At 43.2% G+C, this 20079-nt stretch overlaps 1 protein-coding gene and 1 long non-coding RNA gene across 11 annotated transcripts in view; one reads left to right on the forward strand and one right to left on the reverse strand.

The window, feature by feature from the left end:
• LOC140087150 (uncharacterized) overlaps positions 1–11887 on the reverse strand; it is a 113552-nt gene extending 101665 nt beyond the window's left edge. The window contains exon 1 of the long non-coding RNA XR_011849987.1: positions 11783–11887. This is a non-coding gene — a long non-coding RNA (uncharacterized lncRNA). The remainder of the gene's footprint in view (positions 1–11782) is intronic.
• Positions 11888–12649: 762 nt separating this feature from the next.
• On the forward strand, positions 12650–19534 carry KLF4 (KLF transcription factor 4). Of its 10 annotated transcripts, XM_072153533.1 has the most exons (5): positions 12684–13075; positions 13164–13275; positions 13626–14535; positions 14626–14790; positions 18377–19534. In XM_072153533.1, the coding sequence occupies exons 1-5, from the start codon at positions 13071–13073 to the stop codon at positions 18550–18552; spliced, it is 1368 nt and encodes a 455-aa protein (XP_072009634.1). In that variant the 5' UTR covers positions 12684–13070; the 3' UTR covers positions 18553–19534. The 10 variants fall into 10 exon arrangements, with proteins under 10 accessions (XP_072009607.1, XP_072009598.1, XP_072009624.1 ...); XM_072153506.1 differs by having other exon boundaries at positions 12650–13066; positions 13626–14790; XM_072153497.1 differs by having other exon boundaries at positions 12661–13075; positions 13168–13275; positions 13626–14790.
• Positions 19535–20079: the final 545 nt, after the last annotated feature.

Raw genomic sequence — 20079 nt, forward strand, 5'->3', positions numbered from 1 at the left:
AGGTTATAGAGTAATGGAAATATATAACACATATTCAGTTATGTTAGTTAGCCGCCCAAATTGGTTGCTAACTGTTTTATAAGTATGATATTTAGAAATCAGAAAAATAGGAAAATTTTTAATATTTTCACCCAATTTCCATTTTATAACAAATAAGTGCAGTACAATATATCATGAAAAAATTGTCTGAAAATAAACTCAGGAAGATAAAGTGTTCCAAAGTTGCATAGGCAGATTTGAAACAGAGCGGTGAAAATGAGCGTAAGGGGTTAAGCATTGGAGCCTGGTAACTTCAAATCAGTCACAATTTTGAGCAACTTCATACTGCCTGCTTAAAGTTTACCATGTATCTTCATATATGCCATATTTAGTAAATGTGGAGCATGTCTCCCTACTACAAGACCCCAGTTAGAATTAATAACTATCGGTGTTACGTACATGATGAGACTGATATTGTGCTGTACAGAACACGAATGTTATGGTTTTGTGGAATAATGGCCGGCGGTTGGTGACTTGTTGTTGGCATGGCCATGAATGGTAGGGTTGTGGCAGACATGGCTGCAGCTTGTAGTGTTTGGGCTGGCAGTGTTAGTGCAGCTTGGGTTGGAGACAGCACGGCTGCAGCTTGTAGGGCATTATGTACACCTTTGTACATGTATAAAAATAATATATATTAACTTTTATAAAACTCTTTATCTTTAATAATCTGTTTTAATGATCATTCTTTGTATTTAACCCTTTTCTTCATTCCTTCTAACATGTTGTTTTCCTGTCTGCTTGCTTTGCATGTTAGAAATACAAACCCACATATTTGTCTTAGACCTCAGTGACATCATGACTGCGCTGGTCTTGGTGACGGCAAAGTGATATATACCATTATGTCAGTGACTTGCAGGAAGTATTGCTTCCTGACTAATAAATGGAGAGGGATCTATGTTCCAGCAGGAAAAGGGGAAAAGCCAAAAGATGAAGAGGCAGACGCCTTCCTGTATTTATTGGTCGTGCTTACTAATATTTGTTCTGCTCTACACTTGGACTCCAGTAATTATGTTATTTGCAACTTAATATTATCACGGAGTGCCAAGCCTTTACATTTTTTGGACAGAAATGTTAATAAATGAAAAGCTTGGTTAGCACATTTCCGCACAGTATATGTTTAGTGGCTAGTTAATCCATGGTGGTAATCTTGCCCATTTTCAAACCTACTATATTTTCTGAATTATAAGACGCATCTTACTATAAGACACATGCCATATTAAACACACAGATGTGCTACATTAAATCTCCCTCTCCGCACACACTCCACTTTTTCATCAATCACTTATAATTACTAAACCCCTTTAAGTTTCAGGGAGTGATGCAGTTGTAACTGTGGGTGCGGTCACATGTTGCGTTTAAAAAACGCATTGCTACAGCTGAAGAGAGATTTGCCTAATTAAACAGCTGTTAACACTTGCGTTTACGCATTGCAAGCATCAACATTTGCATTTTAATGCAAATTAAAATTAAACGCGACATGTGACCGCACCCACAGTTACAACTGTATCACAATCAGTTTTAAGGTGGTTTTAGGTGCAGTTTTGTTGATTTAACAGGACTTTGATTTTGAAATGGAAACCTGTTCCACAAATTTCATTCACCCGTTCAGTTGTTTTTCTCCTGTAAGGCTGGCGCCACACGTAGTGCTTTGTCTGCGCTTGCAATTTTTGCGTTAATTTAACGCAAAACACCGGCGGCTCGTTCCCGATCGCAGGCGTTTCCATAGAAACGCTGATGCGATCGGGCCCAGGCCCGCCCCGGTGAGCGCGACTTTGTCTGCGTTTGAAAGCGCAGACAAAGCGATACGTGTGGCGCCAGCCTTAAGTTGACAAAACTTGACCTAAAACCACCTCAAAGCTGATTGCGATACAGTTTTAACTGCAACGTGTGACTGCACACTCAGCTCTCCATCATCTCTTACCTATCTTCAGAATATAGGATGCAGGCTCTTTATAGAAAGATTTTTTCTTACTAAAAAGTGCAAAAAATATTGCATGTTTTAGCTCTGAAACTATGCATTTCGATGTTTTCATTCTCAAAATTTACCTGTTTAATTAATCTCTTATTCAAGGAACAAGCAGAGGCTTTAAGTGATTCTCAACTATCATAGAATAGTACATTCCTGAATGTTCCATTACATAGCAGCTTGTGGAAGTATAGACACCATAAACAACGGGCTGCATTCTGCTCAAAACTCCCAGGTAATTTACAAAAGCACCTCACTCAGGTGCCACAAACAATACTGTTATGACAGAGATGGTGTTGAACCTTTCAGGTAATAGGACCTACACACTTAGATATGACAGATTCCCAGAGCAAAAGTTACTAATCTAAATAGAACAGTTCTGTACAATTTACTTAAATGATAATTATGTACCTTTTTGTTATTCTGAGTTCTATGCACTTTCACCATTTACACCGAAATTGAAAGTATTTTGTACATTCTGCCAGGCGCTTCTTAGAACTATACCTTATCTGCTCTGTACACTCACAACAGCTTAGCTGTGTAACTGTCATCCAAGCTCCCATGATGCAGTGCTCTCTAGTAACATGACTTCAGAAGAATTTTGAAACAAAATTTTCATCTGAATTTCTAATACAATAAAGATAAATTATATGCATAAAAGTAGAACAAGATATACTTTTGCTACCCTGAGAAATACCCATAAAGGGGTTTCCAAAAATTGAAAATTGCAACTCATCACTAGAGATGAGCGGACCTGATGTTCACATTGGGTTTCAGGGTTCAGCTGTGTGACAAGACATAATGCCGAATCCCGGCCGAACAGCCAGTCCAGCAAACTGACATCCCTTGCAACTATCCATGGCTAGGATTGGCCAGGGGGTGCATGATGAGGTAAAAGACAGGAGATATATGTTGGTAAATTACCTAACATCTTAAAATCCTTTAAAACATGAAGTAAAGTGGCCAGCCCCTTTAAAACCATGTTACAATTCTTGTAAAGATCCATAATAAAGCATACAGAACAATACTATGATCCCATACTGGACCTTAAATTGGTGATTTTTTCCACACATACTTTACAGTACCTTGGCCCACATGAACTTTTTGCCACATTTCAGGCTTCACACATATAGATGTAACTTGTAATTTTTTTTGTGAAGAATCAACAACAAGTGGGACACAATTGTGAAGTGGAACAAATTTATTGGATATTTAAACTGTTGTAAAAATAAAATGAAAAGTGGGGTGTGCAATATTCTTCGGCCCCCTAAAAAGGGTTTGTCCATTAAAGCAAACTCTCAAATCTCAATCCCCTAGTGATATACACTCACCGGCTACTTTATTAGGTACACCTGTCCAACTGCTCATTAACACTTAATTTCTCATCAGCCAATCACATGGCGGCAACTCAGTGCATTTAGGCATGTAGACATGGTCAAGACAATCTCCTGCAGTTCAAACCGAGCATCAGTATGGGGAAGAAAGGTGATTTGAGTGCCTTTGAACGTGGCATGGTTGTTGGTGCCAGAAGGGCTGGTCTGAGTATTTCAGAAACTGCTGATCTACTGGGATTTTCACGCACAACCATCTCTAGGGTTTACAGAGAATGGTCCGAAAAAGAAAAAACATCCAGTGAGCGGCAGTTCTGTGGGCGGAAATGCCTTGTTGATGCCAGAGGTCAGAGGAGAATGGGCAGACTGGTTCGAGCTGATAGAAAGGCAACAGTGACTCAAATCGCCACCCGTTACAACCAAGGTAGGCAGAAGAGCATCTCTGAATGCACAGTACGTCGAACTTTGAGGCAGATGGGCTACAGCAGCAGAAGACCACACCGGGTGCCACTCCTTTCAGCTAAGAACAGGAAACTGAGGCTACAATTTGCACAAGCTCATCGAAATTGGACAGTAGAAGATTGGAAAAACGTTGCCTGGTCTGCTGCGACATTCAGATGGTAGGGTCAGAATTTGGCATCAACAACATGAAAGCATGGATCCATCCTGCCTCATATCCACGGTTAAGGTTGGTGGGGGTGGTGTCATGGTGTGGGGAATATTTTCTTGGCACTCTTTGGGCCCCTTGGTACCAATAGAGCATCATTGCAACGCCACAGCCTACCTGAGTATTGTTGCTGACCATGTCCACCCCTTTATGACCACAATGTACCCAACATCTGATGGCTACTTTCAGCAGGATAATGCACCATGTCATAAAGCTGGAATCATCTCAGACTGGTGTCTTGAACATGACAATGAGTTCACTGTACTCAAATGGCCTCCACAGTCAACAGATCTCAATCCAATAGAGCATCTTTGGGATGTGGTGGAACGGGAGATTCGCATCATGGATGTGCAGCCGACAAATCTGCGGCAACTGTGTGATGCCATCATGTCAATATGGACCAAAATCTCTGAGGAATGATTCCAGCACCTTGTTGAATCTATGCCACGAAGAATTGAGGCAGTTCTGAAGGCAAAAGGAGGTCCAACCCGTTACTAGCATGGTGTACCTAATAAAGTGGCCGGTGAGTGTATACACAAGATAATTTTTAACAATTTTACTCAGTTTTATTGCTTTTTTTTAACTCCTATCACTCAGTGATGGTCAGTGTAAGATTCCAGAATGTGGGACTCTCTAAGCAAACACGTTATAATCCATCAAGTTCTGTGAGCAGAAAATGCGGTTAGATTATCAGGGTACAAGGTTTATATAGACTTATTTACCTTCTGAACATTGTACTAGTATCTGACACATCAGATATGAGAGATGCTGAGATCCATGAGATGCATATTGCACACAATGACACTCTCCAGCTCTCACTACATCTTAGCTAATTACACACTATTAGATCTGATGTTCCTTCCTCTACACTATGAGATCAAGTCACAGAACAATTGATCAACATTAAGTTACCATTGTGAGGCTTAAAACTGGGTGTTCTCAGATGGAAGTGGCTTCTGAGCAAAGAGTATTAGAATGTTATCAGCAGGTTGCAACAGAAAAGTGGAAAAGTCATGGTAAGGCTTAGAAGTGGACATCTTTTGGCCTCATCCCATACTGATGATTCATTAGTGATATATGCCACCAACTCCAGACATATTGAATCGAGGCAAGAGGCAGCAAGGTTTCAATTCATACCATTTGAAATGGTCTACATCAGCGGGGTCTGCATGCAAGATAACCATTGTCTTGCATGGAGCATCAACCCTGGACAAGAGAACAGTGGGCCCCAGTGCTGGTCACTGAGGAGAGCCACTTTTGTCGCCTGGTGTTGGTGCTTTTACAGTCAGGCAGCCGTCTCTAGTTAATACAGAACAGTGGATAATATAAATGAGTAGCCAATACTACTTGTATAATATCATTAATCCAGTCATAGTGAACGACACAGGCCTAATGACATCATCATGGATGAAAATCAAGCATCTTCATTAGGGAGCTGCTGCTGGAGACTGGTGTAGATAAAATGGAGTGGCTTGCACTTTTTATGTCCTGAATCTAATTCAAACATATGGAATCAGCTGAGTTGCTGTATAGAGGGTGGAAACTCTGTTCCCTTAAAGCTCCTGAGGACCCAGCAATTAATCGGTTTTTGAAAAGCATGAAATGTCATTAAGTTATAATTGTTTCTAAAGGCCACTTGAAAAGTTATTGAGACAGTAAAATTTTTGTAGGAGTATCCCCACCACTGTTATTGGCGTCTGTTTCAATAAATTGTTTCAGATAAGAACACATCATTGAATGCTTCTAGATAAATGCCCTATGTGACTTACCGTTACCCCTAGGGATACGCAAGGTCAGCCTAATGTTGTTTTCAGACACCCTTTGGTCACATAGGGGGGACCCATGCAACCTTAGGTGTGTCACAACCCTCACTTACAATTGTTTGAAGGAAATTTTAAATATTTAAAATTTAATAACCCCCCATATATCATTTTCAAATTTGCACCCCCCCCCCCCCCCAATTATCAGAAACAACTTTTAGGAAGATTGCTAACCCTTAGAGATCTTCATAGTAATGAAATCAAAATGGAGGTGAAATTTAGAATGATCAGGCTTTGTCGGTTATATGTTTATTTAGCCCTAAAATTAACCAATTTCCAAAAGATAAAAAGAGAAAACCCATCTTACAATTTAAGCAATTTCTCCCAGAGTACAGATACTCCCCCCCTCCCCCCATGTGGCCGCTAGTTGTTTTATGGGCGCAAAGCGAGGCGCAGACGGGATGGAGTGCCTTCCAGCTGCCATGATTTTTGTTTCCTCATTGGCCCCTTTTGTAGATTTTACATTATTGCGGTCATGTGACAGCATTTTTTTTTTTTTGCGGGATGAGATGGGAAGGGAAGACCTTTTTGTTATAGAACTGCAGAATGAAGGTGCTCTGGTAACACCCCCCCATTAGCATTAGTGAATTTTAGAAGGAAGAAGGCCATAGTTAACAAATTTAAGATTACCAGAGTCATGGTGCTTGGGTCTATGAGTAACTGTTCCAGGTTCATTAAAGGGAACCTGTCACCGCTGTTCCAAAAAAATGAAACCAAGACAGGTTCCCATAGAGCCCTTTAGTCCTAAGGGCACCCATTTATCAACTAACACTGGCGATGCATAGAAAAGCAAAAAAATCACATTTTATTCTGTACCTGGTAACCAGGGAGAACCCAGCGAGTCCACGTGGGAGGATCACCGCGGCTCGAGTCCTCGCCCTCCTCTGTGCACATAAGCCTGCGCACGCCTCCATGGCACGGCTCCCTGGCTTCCTGCTCGCTGATAAGCATTGACACAGCCGGGAGCAGCCAGTGCGCGTGCGTGGGAACTTCGGCTGTGCGATGTGGAAAAAAAAATCATACAGGAGGCGTGCGCTGGCTGATGTGCACAGAGGAGGGCGAGGACTCGAGCCACGGTGATCCTCCCACGTGGACTCGCTGGGTTCTCCCTGGTTACCAGGTACAGAATAAAATGTGATTTTTTGCTTTTCTATGCATCGCCAGTGTTAGTTGATAAATGGGTGCCCTTAGGACTAAAGAGCTCTATGGGAACCTGTCTTAGTTTCATTTTTTTGGAACAGCGGTGACAGGTTCCCTTTAAGCTTGATTTCTTAGGTAGATTTCCTTTAAGATCAAATTCTAAAGCTAGTGATGTGACAGCATAGTCTAAAATGACAGGTTTTTAAAGAACACTTGCTGTACCCTGTGATGTGCCAGACTTTCTTCTATTTTCTACATATTGGAGAGCATTTCAGCCCGGGTCTGTCCGAGCACCACTAGGATCAGCAATCTTGTATTTTTGTAGGGACAAGTTAGGGAGGGTTCCGGATGTGTTATCATAGTGCTTATAAATTGTACATCGCCAGTTGCCTCCCTGAATGCGGGAAGAGGAGTGAACATGGGCAATAACCAGTGATTGCCAATGTTTGGGTTGTTTCCTCAGTGATGTCACACAACAGCAAGAAAAAAACAACTTGCTTTGTCCATCCTGCTTAGGTATATGAAACCTATTTAAAACTATGCCTGTCTACTAGGATAAGTCTGTGGGTATGCTGAGCCCTTTCAGTGTATACTCTCAGTGGATGAAAAAGATGACCCTTACACTGCAGGTTTAGAGTCTATAACGTCTCTTTCAATGGTTCTGACTGGCTCCATCTCAGCAAAGACCTAGAACTTCCCCCCACTTCGCACCCATACTCACTAAACAGGCTGGAGCAGGACGGCCAGAAGGGGAGATTTTAAGACTGTCTCAATGAATGCCATTCACTGTAGCAGAGTACTGCCATGTAAAGTGTGCACACTTTAGACTGCCTAGTTTAGGCTCACAGTAAATGTTAGATAGGCTCAAGAAATGTGTCCGACTGTGGGGTGGCTGCAGAACAGTGGGGGCAGGGCCGCCGATAGGGCAGTACAACTGGTACTGCCCTATGGGGCCCGGACTCTAAGACACTAGGGGGGGGCCCGCAGGGCCGCATCTGCCATGAGCAGAGCCGGATCATCATTGGCGCTATTGGAGCGCTAGCGCCGGGCCCCCGGATCCGGATTTATTGGTTGGGGGCCCCCGTCCTGGCGCTCCAATAGCGCCGATATTCATGCTCCTGCTGGGGCCCCGGCAGGCCCCGACACTCTCCACGGTAGACGGGCAGGGACCTCCGTCCGTCCGGACCGGAAGCTCCTGCCCGTCACTGTATAGTGCTCGATGCGGCCGGAAACGGCCGCTCGAGCACTATTACTGGAGCGATGTGCGCCGGGGTTGTCTTCCGGCCACATCGCTCCATGAATTAGGATGCGCGGCCGCGCGATGACGTCATCACGCGGCCGCGCACCCTTTCCTGCCTGGCCGCGGGCTGAAGAAAGAAGATGTGGGAGCCTGAGGTGAGTACGAGTTTTTTTTTTTTTTAAATCAAATAGCAGTAAAAACATGGTGGGGGCTTATTAAAATATGGGGGCAGAACATTATATAATTCATGGTGGGGGAGGAGGCAGCATATTAAATAATTCAGTGTGGAGGGGCAGCACATCATTTAATTCCTTGTGGGGGGGCAGCACATCATTTATTCCATTGTGGGGGGGCAGCACATCATTTTATTCCATTGGGGGGGGGCAGCATATCATTTATTCTATTGTGGGGGGGGGGGCAGCATATCATTTATTCCATTGTGGGGGGGCAGCATATCATTTATTCCATTGTGGGGGGGCAGCATATCATTTAATTCATTGTGGGGGGGGGCAGCATATCATTTAATCCATTGTGGGGGGGGCAGCATATCATTTAATCCATTGTGGGGGGCGGCATATCATTTAATTCATTGTGAGGGGGCAGCATATCATTTAATCCATTGTGGGGGGGGGGCAGCATATCATTTAATTCATTGTGGGGGGGGCAGCATATCATTTAATTCATTGTGGGGGGGGCAGCATATCATTTAATTCATTGTGGGGGGCAGCATATCATTTAATTCATTGTGGGGGGCAGCATATCATTTAATCCATTGTGGGGGGGGCAGCATATTATTTAATCCATTGTGGGGGGGGGGCAGCATATTATTTAATCCATTGTGGGGGGGGGCGGCATATCATTTATTCCATTGTGGGGGGGCAGCACATCATTTAATCCATTGTGGGGGGCAGCATATTATTTAATCCATTGTGGGGGGGGGGCAGCATATTATTTAATCCATTGTGGGGGGGGGGGGGGCATATCATTTAATTCATTGTGGGGGGCAGCATATTTATTCCATTGTGGGGGGGCAGCATATCATTTATTCCATTGTGGGGGGGCAGCATATCATTTAATCCATTGTGGGGGGGGACGGCATATCAATTAATTCATTGTGGGGGGCGGCATATCATTTAATTTATTGTGGGGGGCGGCATATCATTTCATTCCTTGTGGGGGAGGGGGCGGCATATCATTTTATTCATTGTGGGGGGGCAGCATATCATTTCATTCCTTGTGGGGGGCAGCATATCAAATAAATCATTGTGGGGGGGGGCAGCATATCAATAATGAGGGGATGTGTTCTATGTGGGGTAGCGTGCGGTCACTTGTGTTGTGAGGGTTATTTAGGAGCGCAGTGTTGTTATCCAGGAGACTTTATACTGTAAGTGACTGTGGTATTTTTAGGGACGCCGGGGGGAGATGCTGCACGGAGCTGAAGATATCCAGCTGTGAATTCACCTGTGATACGTCATGGATTGGAGAACCCGGAATAAAGTCCTCCTGATGGAAGAGATTGTCATCTATAAGGTACTAGATGCCACTAATGACTCCCAGATCCTGTAGTCAGTCACACAGTGTCAGGGAGCTGTCTGTAGGGATGTTAATTGTTAGTAAAGTTTTCAGCATTTTCTGAACAGGTAGCGGAATTTGATAAAAGATTTTGCAAATCTGAAAGTAAGAAGACTGATTGCTCCGTGAATCTGAATTTGCGGTTACTTTGCCAAGATCTAGCTGATGTGGCTTCAGGCCAGAGTATAGTTTGTAGAACATGGTCCTTGCTGACCGCGTCACAAGGACTGCACCCTAAGCCAGTTATAATGCAAGGAATTCCACAGTGCTTGGAGTGGCAGTGCACTGTAAAGACAAACGATGTCATTACAGTTCACTGCAGCTCCAAGTGCTCAGAGCTCCCTGCATCATATATGGGTTATGATGTGAGAAGTGCAGTCCTTGTGATGCAGTCAGCACAAGGACCATGTTGCACCAACTGTACACTTTTTTGGAGCTGCTGGGACCAACTGTTTGTTGCAATAGAGGCTCAAAGTGATTTGAGTTGGTTTAATTTTTTGTTTACACCTATGGTGAAGTTTACATATATTTATAAACATTGTTGCATTTACTTTATCCATTGAATGCTGATGCTTATTTATTGGCATTCTTGTGACTACACACTTATAGATGCATGCATCTAATAAAGTTATTTTTATAGTGTGGTACATGAGTATTTTGTCTTTATATATATCCCTTGTTTAAAGGGAATCGAGCACCAGGTGCACAGCATAGTACCTGAAGGTATCATGCTATGCACCTGATGACCCTGACTTCAGCACTGTAAGTTCCATCAAAATGGCCTCTATGGTTATCCTTTAATGCTTTTATAAAGAATTATGTTAATTACCAGCTTAGGAGCAGTGGGAGTGCTCCAGTGCACCTAAGGGCTCCTTATGTCACCCAGCGGCCAGTCCTGCGGACTGCGGTGATCCGAAATCCCGATACCTGTGCCTGCTCAGCAGCCTCTGTGAATCAGTGTGCAGGTGCTGGGACTTTAGGTTTCCTTGGGGCATGCAATGAACGCTCCTTCTTTTCCTTCCCATTGGTTCTGAGGAAATATGAAGTCCTGACCCTTATGCAGTGATTCACAGAGGTTGCTGAGCAGGCACAGGTACCAGGACTTCAGATTACCTCAGGACTGGTGGCAGGGTGACGTAAAGAGCCCTTAGGTGCACTGGAGCACCCCCACTGGTAATTAACACAATTCTTTATTAAAACATTAAAAGATAGTGGCGGCCCTAGCAATTGCACTTTATAATGTTATATTTGTTATATGTTGTCTGTTAAACACTTTTATATGTTTACTGTTCACCATGCTTTAGTTTTTGATGCCATATTTGCACTATAATAAATATACTTGACCAAAAGTATGACTCCTATTGGCAATCTACCAGAAGAGTGTGCCTTGTCGTAGCAACAGGCCTCAAACCCTGTTTGTGAAAGGTCACTGCGGGGGGCAGGAGGCTTGTTCGGTTTTGGGGTGTGTTGGGGCCCAGACACTTTTGCTGTATGGGGCCCCGAATTTCCTGATGGCTGCCCTGAATGGGGGTGTACCCAAGGGCCTGTGGGTGCCCATAAGACTCTCTGCCCAGACAAGGTGGATGTGCCCTGAAGTAACACCTAGACTAGTCATGGCACTGTTGGACTCTGTGGCATAGTATTTCGGTGTACCTTGGCACTGCTGGCACAGAGCTGTTGGACATGTTCACACAACAGATGTCTAACAATAAAATAATAAAATTGCTTTACAAACTGCCTGACTGAAGAATTCAGTTCTGTGCTAAACACCTTTAAACACTGGCTTGACTATGGAAAGCGTCTTCTGACGCAGATAAACATGTCTAATACACTGGGAACGTGTGCTCCTCAGACATGACATCCCTCACACACTGCGCTACAACCCGCTCCGTGCGCGCCCACGTCTCGGGGACTCCCACGTCCGGTCGCGCGCCGTCACGCAGCAACCAACTTTGTTTGGCTCTCCAAACAGTGCAGTGACGTCACGAGCGCAGCAGCCGCGCCCACCTTCTCAGGCTCCTGTGACTGACGCCGGGGCTGCTACTACCGTCACAGCCAGGGCAGCGCTTGCCAGCCAGCTGCTGCTCTGACGTCACGGCCCCAGGCCGCGCCCTCCTATTGCTCTCCAAGGAGCCTCCCACCTGCGGCCGCACTCTTTCCATGCTGGAGCACTCGTTATATCCATTGCATTCAATTCATTAACACGTAACTTTTACTTATACAGTCTAAACCAGTCGCCCACAAGGTAATAGACATATTAGAGATAGACATAGGAGATACACAGATCCCATATCTGTCACTAGCTGTTACCACGATCCTTATGCATGGGTCTCACCACTATGGGAAGCAGTGTCCCAGCAAGGAGAGCGGCCTATTATCCCCATTCCTGAGGAGGACAGTGCCCCACACCCCGGAATGTTGTCACCAGGGACCAAGCATAACGCGAACACACTTTATACACGTCACAAGGCACCTGTCTGACTTCTGTCATATAACAGGGCGCTCATGCCTATAAAGCATCCAGACCATGTAACCTCTGGTAGCATATCCCGGTTATCTACTTCTGACCAGTACCTACAGGGGTTAACAGGCTCGTATCAGGCCGCGCCCCCATTTAGTGCTCCGCCCCTATCACATGACCGGGCTAGTGATCCCTCACAATGAGAGATGGCCCCATGTTTTGGTGCCACCTGCAAAGAGCAGCAGGGCTCAGTGTCACTGCCAGGCTTCATCTGTATACATCTAGGGGGGAGAATTAGGGGCACAGTCCCCCCTTACCCAGTACAACAGCAGTGGTAACGGACCCATAAAGTGTTACTGATCAGTTATCTTTCTGTGTGCATGGCTCTCCTAGACTGATGACGCTGTGTGGGTGTCCATCTAGTCGCTGACTTGTGTGTTATACAGACCCGCTTAGCAACTGTACAAGAACAGCTATTCCCGGGAATGGCAGAACACTGTCAGCAGCGAGCGCCCCTAGCGGCCACACGGGGGACTAGCAGCACTGCCAGTGACAGTTGAGGCGGGAAGCCGCGCTTGTTATGAAGGCACTATGAGCAGGCTGTAGGCGTGGCCCCCTGAGCGGAGTCCCCGCCCCCTGTTTATAATGATTGTCAGGCGCAGCGGCGGCTCACAGTCACATAGAGCACGAGGGCAGGGAGAGTCGTGCAGCTGCGAGTGGGAGGCGGTGCTCATGGCAGCAGCTGGAGGGGATCCCCGGACGATGCTGTGTGTGAGGGAATCCCTGGAGTAGCCGCTGCTCTTGTGTCGGTGTGTGTCTTACCTGCTGAGGTACATGAGGTACGTGTGCCCCTGTCCTGCGGCTGCTTAGCTTGGTGCATGTCCTGGGTGCCTGCAGTGTGATGTGACTGTGTATATCTGTGCCCAGGCAGCCGCCCAGTGAGTGTGACATGGCTCTCAGCGGGACCTTACTGCCATCCATCGCCACCTTCACAGCGGGGACCCCGGGCAAGGACAAAGTGCTGAGACAGGCAAGTGACGTGAGTATCCCTCAGAGGATCCGCTATCCTATGTCCTGATATATACTGAAGTTTAGGAGTCCTGGCACCTTGTGCTGCCCTCTCCTCTATGGCATCACTCAGCTTTGCCTGCATCTTGCGCTTACTCATCTCCTTGTGATAATAGAAGGGGCTCTGTCTGCTGTTATCTTAGAGACCAGTGTATGCTCAGTAATATTCCTCAAGGGGAAAAGTCAAATGACCTGGGTTCCCAGGGCTGAAAAGTTCTCCATAAGGGTCTGTTACCTGCACGTGATCCGTTGTCTATGACGGCGCATTAGACTTTTGGTAATTGTGTTATTAAAAAAAACTTTCTCTTACTTTTTTTTCAGCAGAGGTGGAGAGAAGAGCTGTCCCACATGAAAAGGCATCCTGCACTTAACCAGTCTCGGCCCCATGACGGTGTAGAGGGCCACTCTATAGTCTTGGGCTCTCGCAGAGATCAAGAGGAGTTTAATGACCTGCTGGACTTTGATTTTATCCTTTCTAATTCTCTCATTGATCAGAAGTCTATTGTGGCTTCTTCCTCATCTTCTTACTCTGCTACTGCCTCATCACCTCCACCGGCTGTTTCACTACCAGACAGTATGTCTGCTCTCTCACCACCTGCCAATTGTAATTTTACCTATCAGCTACCATGCCCCCAGGAAACATCGGGAGGCACCACTCTTATATACAGTTCTAGGGAATCCACTGTGCCAAACCCCACTTTCAACCTGGCGGATATAAATGATGTATCTCCTTCGGGTGGATTTGTGGCCGAGCTTTTGAGACCTGACTTGGACCCTGTTTATATGCAGCAGGCACAGACTAGTCTACAGGGCAAATTTGTATTGAAGGCTGCTGTGGATATGAGCGATTATGGCCAGCCCATCAGTGTTAGAAAGGGTGGTTCTGGTATGGACAGTCCCATGGTATATACTAGCCATCAACTACCAAGGATGTGTCAAAAGATCAAGCAGGAAACACCTGCTGTGTGCTCCGTCTCATGCCAAATGGATGGACAAGGTCAGCAGGCACAGGGACAGCATGACTTCCAAGTGGGAAGGGTGCTGCCCAGCAGGACTAACCAGCCTCTGTCCCCAGATGAGCTAATGGTAAGAGACTGCCATGCGTCTCCTCAGGCATTAAGCCACCCATCTCTGTCAATACCAACTGGCTACCACACTTCTGCAAGTTACTCTCACTTCCCAGCAGACCAGCAGCAGCCCCAGCTGCCTCCATCTCAGCTTCAGTATCAAGGTCAGTCTTATCTAAATATTTTTGAAGAACCTTTAAACTTTCAACTATTGAAACAAGAAGTGATGCTGACTCCACCCTCTTCACCTCTAGAGCTTTTAACCCCGGGCAGCTGTATGTCCGAAGAAGTTAAGCCCAAGAGGGGTCGTAAGTCCTGGCCCAGGAAAAGAACAGCTACTCACACGTGTGAGTATGCCGGCTGTGGAAAGACCTACACCAAAAGTTCCCATCTAAAGGCTCACCTGCGTACACATACAGGTAAGATGCCGCTTCTCTTCAGTTTTTCATGCTATGTTCTGCAATAGATGTTACAAAACCCGAATGTACTTTGCATAAACATCTGTGCCCACACTGTTCTGCTTCCTTCTGGAGACTATTTATAATGTCGGTTTTTGTGGTTTTTCTCTTGGCAAAACTTTAGGCATATTACAGAGTGAAGCGTACAAAGAGCTTATAAACTGAAAGAATACATTTTCTACAAATAGTTTACATCAAAAGATGCTAGGTGGTCACAGATCTGAGAGCTGAGTTTCCATTTGGGGTCTTTAAACATGTATTTAACTATTGGTGGAATTTTGTGTTTTTAAAGAGTTTTCATGTTTATCATGATTTTTCATTTTTGTACTTTTTACTTTCTTGTTCAACGATGTAAAATTTTCTCTAATCCAAACCCATCAAGCCATATTTTTATCTATGCAGTGCTGGTTATTTAACCAGTGTAACTTGTATAATACTAAAATGAGGATCCATTGAGGAATTTTTTAATTGGGCTTTTCTTTACATTCTGTATCTAAGTTAGTATAAATTATTTGTTTGTTTTTACCACATTTAAGTGTCTTAGATTTCTTAGATCTAAATTTTTTGTGCCTTTTTAGTTTTACAAAATAGCACTAATGCTTGGCGTGACATAATGTGACAAGGCGCAGTATGGGTCAGGTGCATTTCTTATGTAGTGAGGGAGTTTTTTGTGGGTTACTCTCATTGTATGGTTAGATTTTACTACATGGCAAAAAGCAAAAGGCATCTATTCTCTTGTGATCTTAATGTGCCACAGCTGGGAAAATCTGGACCTGATAGTTGCCTAAACAAGAGTCCTTTCATTTTCAAAGATGAATAAGGAATATATTTCTTTAAAATGTACCTATGACATGAATGATATAGTTGGATAAATAGGGGAATAGTTTGGAATAGGGGAGACTCCTTATTTTTGCTGCACATTGTTTCAATCACTTATCACGTATGCATTGCATAGGAAAACCTTGATCAGTATAAGAAACCCCCCACCCACCCTACTGCCTTCTCCGTGTAAAATCCTGATTTATGAAACTTTAATGACCTGTTTTCCAAGTGGAAGGGAATGAAACAAGTGTTGGGATTCAGGGTTGTTTTTCGCTGCTTGTTCTATTTATTTTCCTACTTGTGCCAGGGCTTGTCAATAAGGGCAGTTGAATATTTGTCACCGACCTTCAAGTGGAAAAATTCATTTCACAAGGTTTTGAGGTGTGGCTAATGTCTATGGACCCCGGCCAAGTTTGCATCAAGTTTACCACAGATCACCTTCATTTTTCGAATCGTAGCACATACTTGCTGTTAACAATGTAGTCAACATGACTTTGATCTTTTGAGACATTTGTGCCTAAGGGCCAAGAGCAGAACTGTAGAAATCCCCATTTGGTAGCAGAGGACATTTAGTAGACTTAGTCGTAATGAGGTTTTTGTGCAGTCTAAAATCCACTGTCTAGCCGTTTCTTGTCACTTTGTCATTTCATTGTCACTTTGAAGATTTTTTTTTTAATCATTTTTGATAGTATTCATATACTTGTGTTTACTATGCATAAAACATAGACTGTTTTGCTATTGGAACTTTTCTTTATCTGTATACCATTGCTGGCAAACTGCATTGCCAAGATCAAATTTAACTTTCCTCCATAAATTCCAACACTCCTACATCCTAGCCCGTTTCTCATGGAAAAGTAGAGAAACGCCTCAAAATGGGCTGCCGCCTCTGAGCCATTTCTGGACTTAAATAGAATCTGGTAATCTTCTGCTGGTCTGTATAGTAGAGATCATCAGAAGACCTTGATTATAGGATCCAAAAAGGAAACTTTGTCAACTCCACTGTTGGGACATTTATGAAAGTATATGTTGTTTGTCCTTATGCATACAAGTCATGGGAACCTGGCATAGATCTTATTCACCATATTGAGCCATAAAGTATAGGTATTTCTTCTATGATCAGTTAACAAATCCCGGACTTTTGTCTTTGGAGCAGTAGTTTTCAGTCCAGTAATTTCAGCCATTTGTAAAGAAGCTAATATAGTGCCACACCTGTCCAGAGGATTTCTGTGGTATTGCAGCTCTACTATTGACCATGAGATTTTCTCTGCAGATGTACAGAAAGCAGCCATGTATTTTTTGTACAACCCTTTTTATTACGTAGATCTGGATCGTATTTAACATTTTTGGAACAACTAACTAGTGGGGTCTTTCCTTTTCCTCACCTTTTTCCTTTTGTATTTGTTTTCTAAGGCAACATGATTTATGTATATTAGATTTTCCTTAATATTAGAACCATTTTACAAGGGCGTTTTCTGAATTCTTTGTTGGTACCCTATGGGTGACTGACTAGAGTGAACCAATTAGAGGCAACAAATGCTTGTACAAACGTATTATCCTCTTTGGGGCACTAATACAATTTGTTTGTTTGGCCATTTGTGTGTATGTGATGGGTTCAGATACCACTTGTAATATAAAAAAAAGTCTTAATAGTGCTGGAAAAGGTCAGCCCATCCTCCATCTATAAAGATCATGTCCAGTTTCAATTACATTGTGAGTTTTTTCATTGCCCATACACAGGATCCTTGGTAAAGGTCGTTGGTTTTTCGAAACCATTTGAATACACTTTTACATTGATATATTGATCTTTTCCACAATCTCTACTTTCTTAAAAAACATTTTTGTATTTTATCACCAAAGTTGTCACTGAGCTTTTCTTTCCTCCATGATTTGCACCTAAAATACGCATTTGCACTTAGAAAAGAATAGTAAAAAAATCTGCTACTAGGTCCAAAACTATTTTCAACTACATTGTTTCTTTTGACATCAGTGAGCAGCCACTTCCAGTGTTGAGTAGACCCTTGTGGGATTGGTAAGGGGTGTGATTTATTTACTTTTTTTAAAAAATATTTTACAGAATTCTGAACATGTTTTTAAAAGTATGGTCCATTAACTGTTGCATACCTTGGCAACCATTAAAGGGATTTCCCAAAATGTAAGTTTTTCCCATATTCACAGATTGGATCCAACCATTGATTCACTCACTGATCCTGTTTCCTATAATGTAGCTTACAGGTGGAGCAACGTACCATGTAACTCCATCCACTGTCTTTGGACTCCATTGAATCCTTTGACAACCCCTTTAAGGAAACGAGGCAGACAGTGCCAAGCCACCATGTGTCTTTGGTGCTGTTTATTAGCATTATATTACAGGAATTTTGAGGTGTTTCTACACTTCCATAATTTTAGTGATCTTCTGGTGTATGAGTCTAGGACGTTTTGTGAATGTGGACTGTAAATACATGGGCTCTCAGACCAAGGTAGTTTGTGTTGTAAATGTCAATGTGCAGATAAACTGGTTAGACATGTGTCTGGTTTATGACAGGTGAAGTAAGCCATACCAGTTTTTAATACAGACAATGAATTTTGTGAAAAAACAAAATGGATCTGTCAATTTCACCTAGACTGTCCCCGTATTATTCATTGTTTTTATAATTAAGTAATGTTGTTTTGTAAATTATGTATTGGTATTCTGTTATAATAATACTTTACTGTCTGCTTTCCCTAGGTGAAAAGCCATACCACTGTGACTGGGAAGGTTGTGGGTGGAAATTTGCTCGCTCTGATGAACTGACACGCCACTACCGGAAACACACCGGTCATCGGCCTTTCCAATGCCAAAGGTGTGACCGTGCTTTCTCTAGGTCAGACCACCTTGCCTTGCACATGAAAAGGCACTTCTAAATGTATGAAGTAGTCGGACCCAATACTGCCAGAGGATTTACAGTATTTCTAGGACCTACAATACATGGGGATGGGTGAAAACAAATGTAAGCACTACAAGCTACCATGCTTTGTGAGAAGGCAAGACTTGGGAACCTCAAATGACTGCATAACCATTCTCTACTACATGTCAGAGAACATACTAATTTAATGAACAGTGTCTAAGAAAATGGGTCTATGACTGGATCTTTAATCATTCCATTGTTGGATAAAACTGGACTTTGTTTGTGGACCAGATCTTAAGGGTCAATGACTGGAAAATGGTGGTTGCACTATTCACAGGTATTCAACATAGGCCCACCTGCTGCTGTCCTATATTCTCATCTAGCTCCACCAGCCAGGTGAAGGCTTTACATGCTCTTCTGAGGAAACCTCGATGTGTAACATATGAGGAATATGTTCCATTTATCTTTTCATTCCATGTAAAACTTGTAAAACAAGTGTGCATTTCCAGGCGGATGGTAAAATAAAGCTAATGAAATGCTGGTTGAAGGAATAGTCCTATTAGCTAATGGTGCTTACAGGCTCATACTTCTAAAGGTACCAAAGATTAAAGCCAAAGTTCTCAAACTGCTGCATATTTGACAAGGAAACTTATTTTGTCTTCCGATTTTTACTTTTGTTTTCCCTTTTTTTTTTAATTGACCAAAGTCGGGTGTATAAACCTGATTTATTTTTGATAATGTTTGTATATGCAGACAGTATGTAATGCACTGTGGTTTCTGTGTGCAATAATGTGTACAATGGTCTACTTCCACATATGCCTTACCCAGAACAAATGTCTTGTGTTTTCTATATAGGACTTTACATATAAAATATGTAATATAAATTTATGCCAATTTCTATTTTGTATATTTGTAAGCTATGAAGTAAATTGAACTTTTTTGGAGTTTGTATTTTCCTTATTCATTAAGTTTTAAATAAACCTATATTTTATTTGGTGGATTATTCTCATTGATTTCGATCCTAACATAGTCATCCTCTTTATATAAAAAAACGAAATAAAGAAAGCATTCTTTTGTGTTGGGGTAAATGGCCCACTGGTCCCATTGAGATGGGCACAAGCCATATGGTATGTTTCTATAATCGTAGTTAAAGGAAATCTACCATTAAAGTCAAGCATGATGAACCAGGGACACTTACTCATAGACCCAGGCTCTGTGCCTGTGGTAATCTAATTATTTGCTATCCATAGCCCCCTTTCTTTTAAAATTATGCTAATGAGCAAGAAGGACTTTGGGATGCCTCTCCTTGCTGTATCTTCACAGGCTGTTACTCTGCAGGAGCAGGTCTCACCCTCCCCCTGCATGCTCGTCTCTTGCCCCCCTTCCTCTACCTGCTGTAATATCACACAGTAGGGGATCTGTGAGTAAGGTTCCCTGCTTATAGTGCTTGATTTTGATGGTAGATTTCCTTTAGTGATTGATAGTGGTATTGTGTTATAACAAATATTCTGTTTAACTTCTAGTTGCTCACATCATTCTGGAA

This window comes from Engystomops pustulosus, chromosome 1, assembly GCF_040894005.1.
Source record: "Engystomops pustulosus chromosome 1, aEngPut4.maternal, whole genome shotgun sequence".
Taxonomy (NCBI): domain Eukaryota; kingdom Metazoa; phylum Chordata; class Amphibia; order Anura; family Leptodactylidae; genus Engystomops; species Engystomops pustulosus.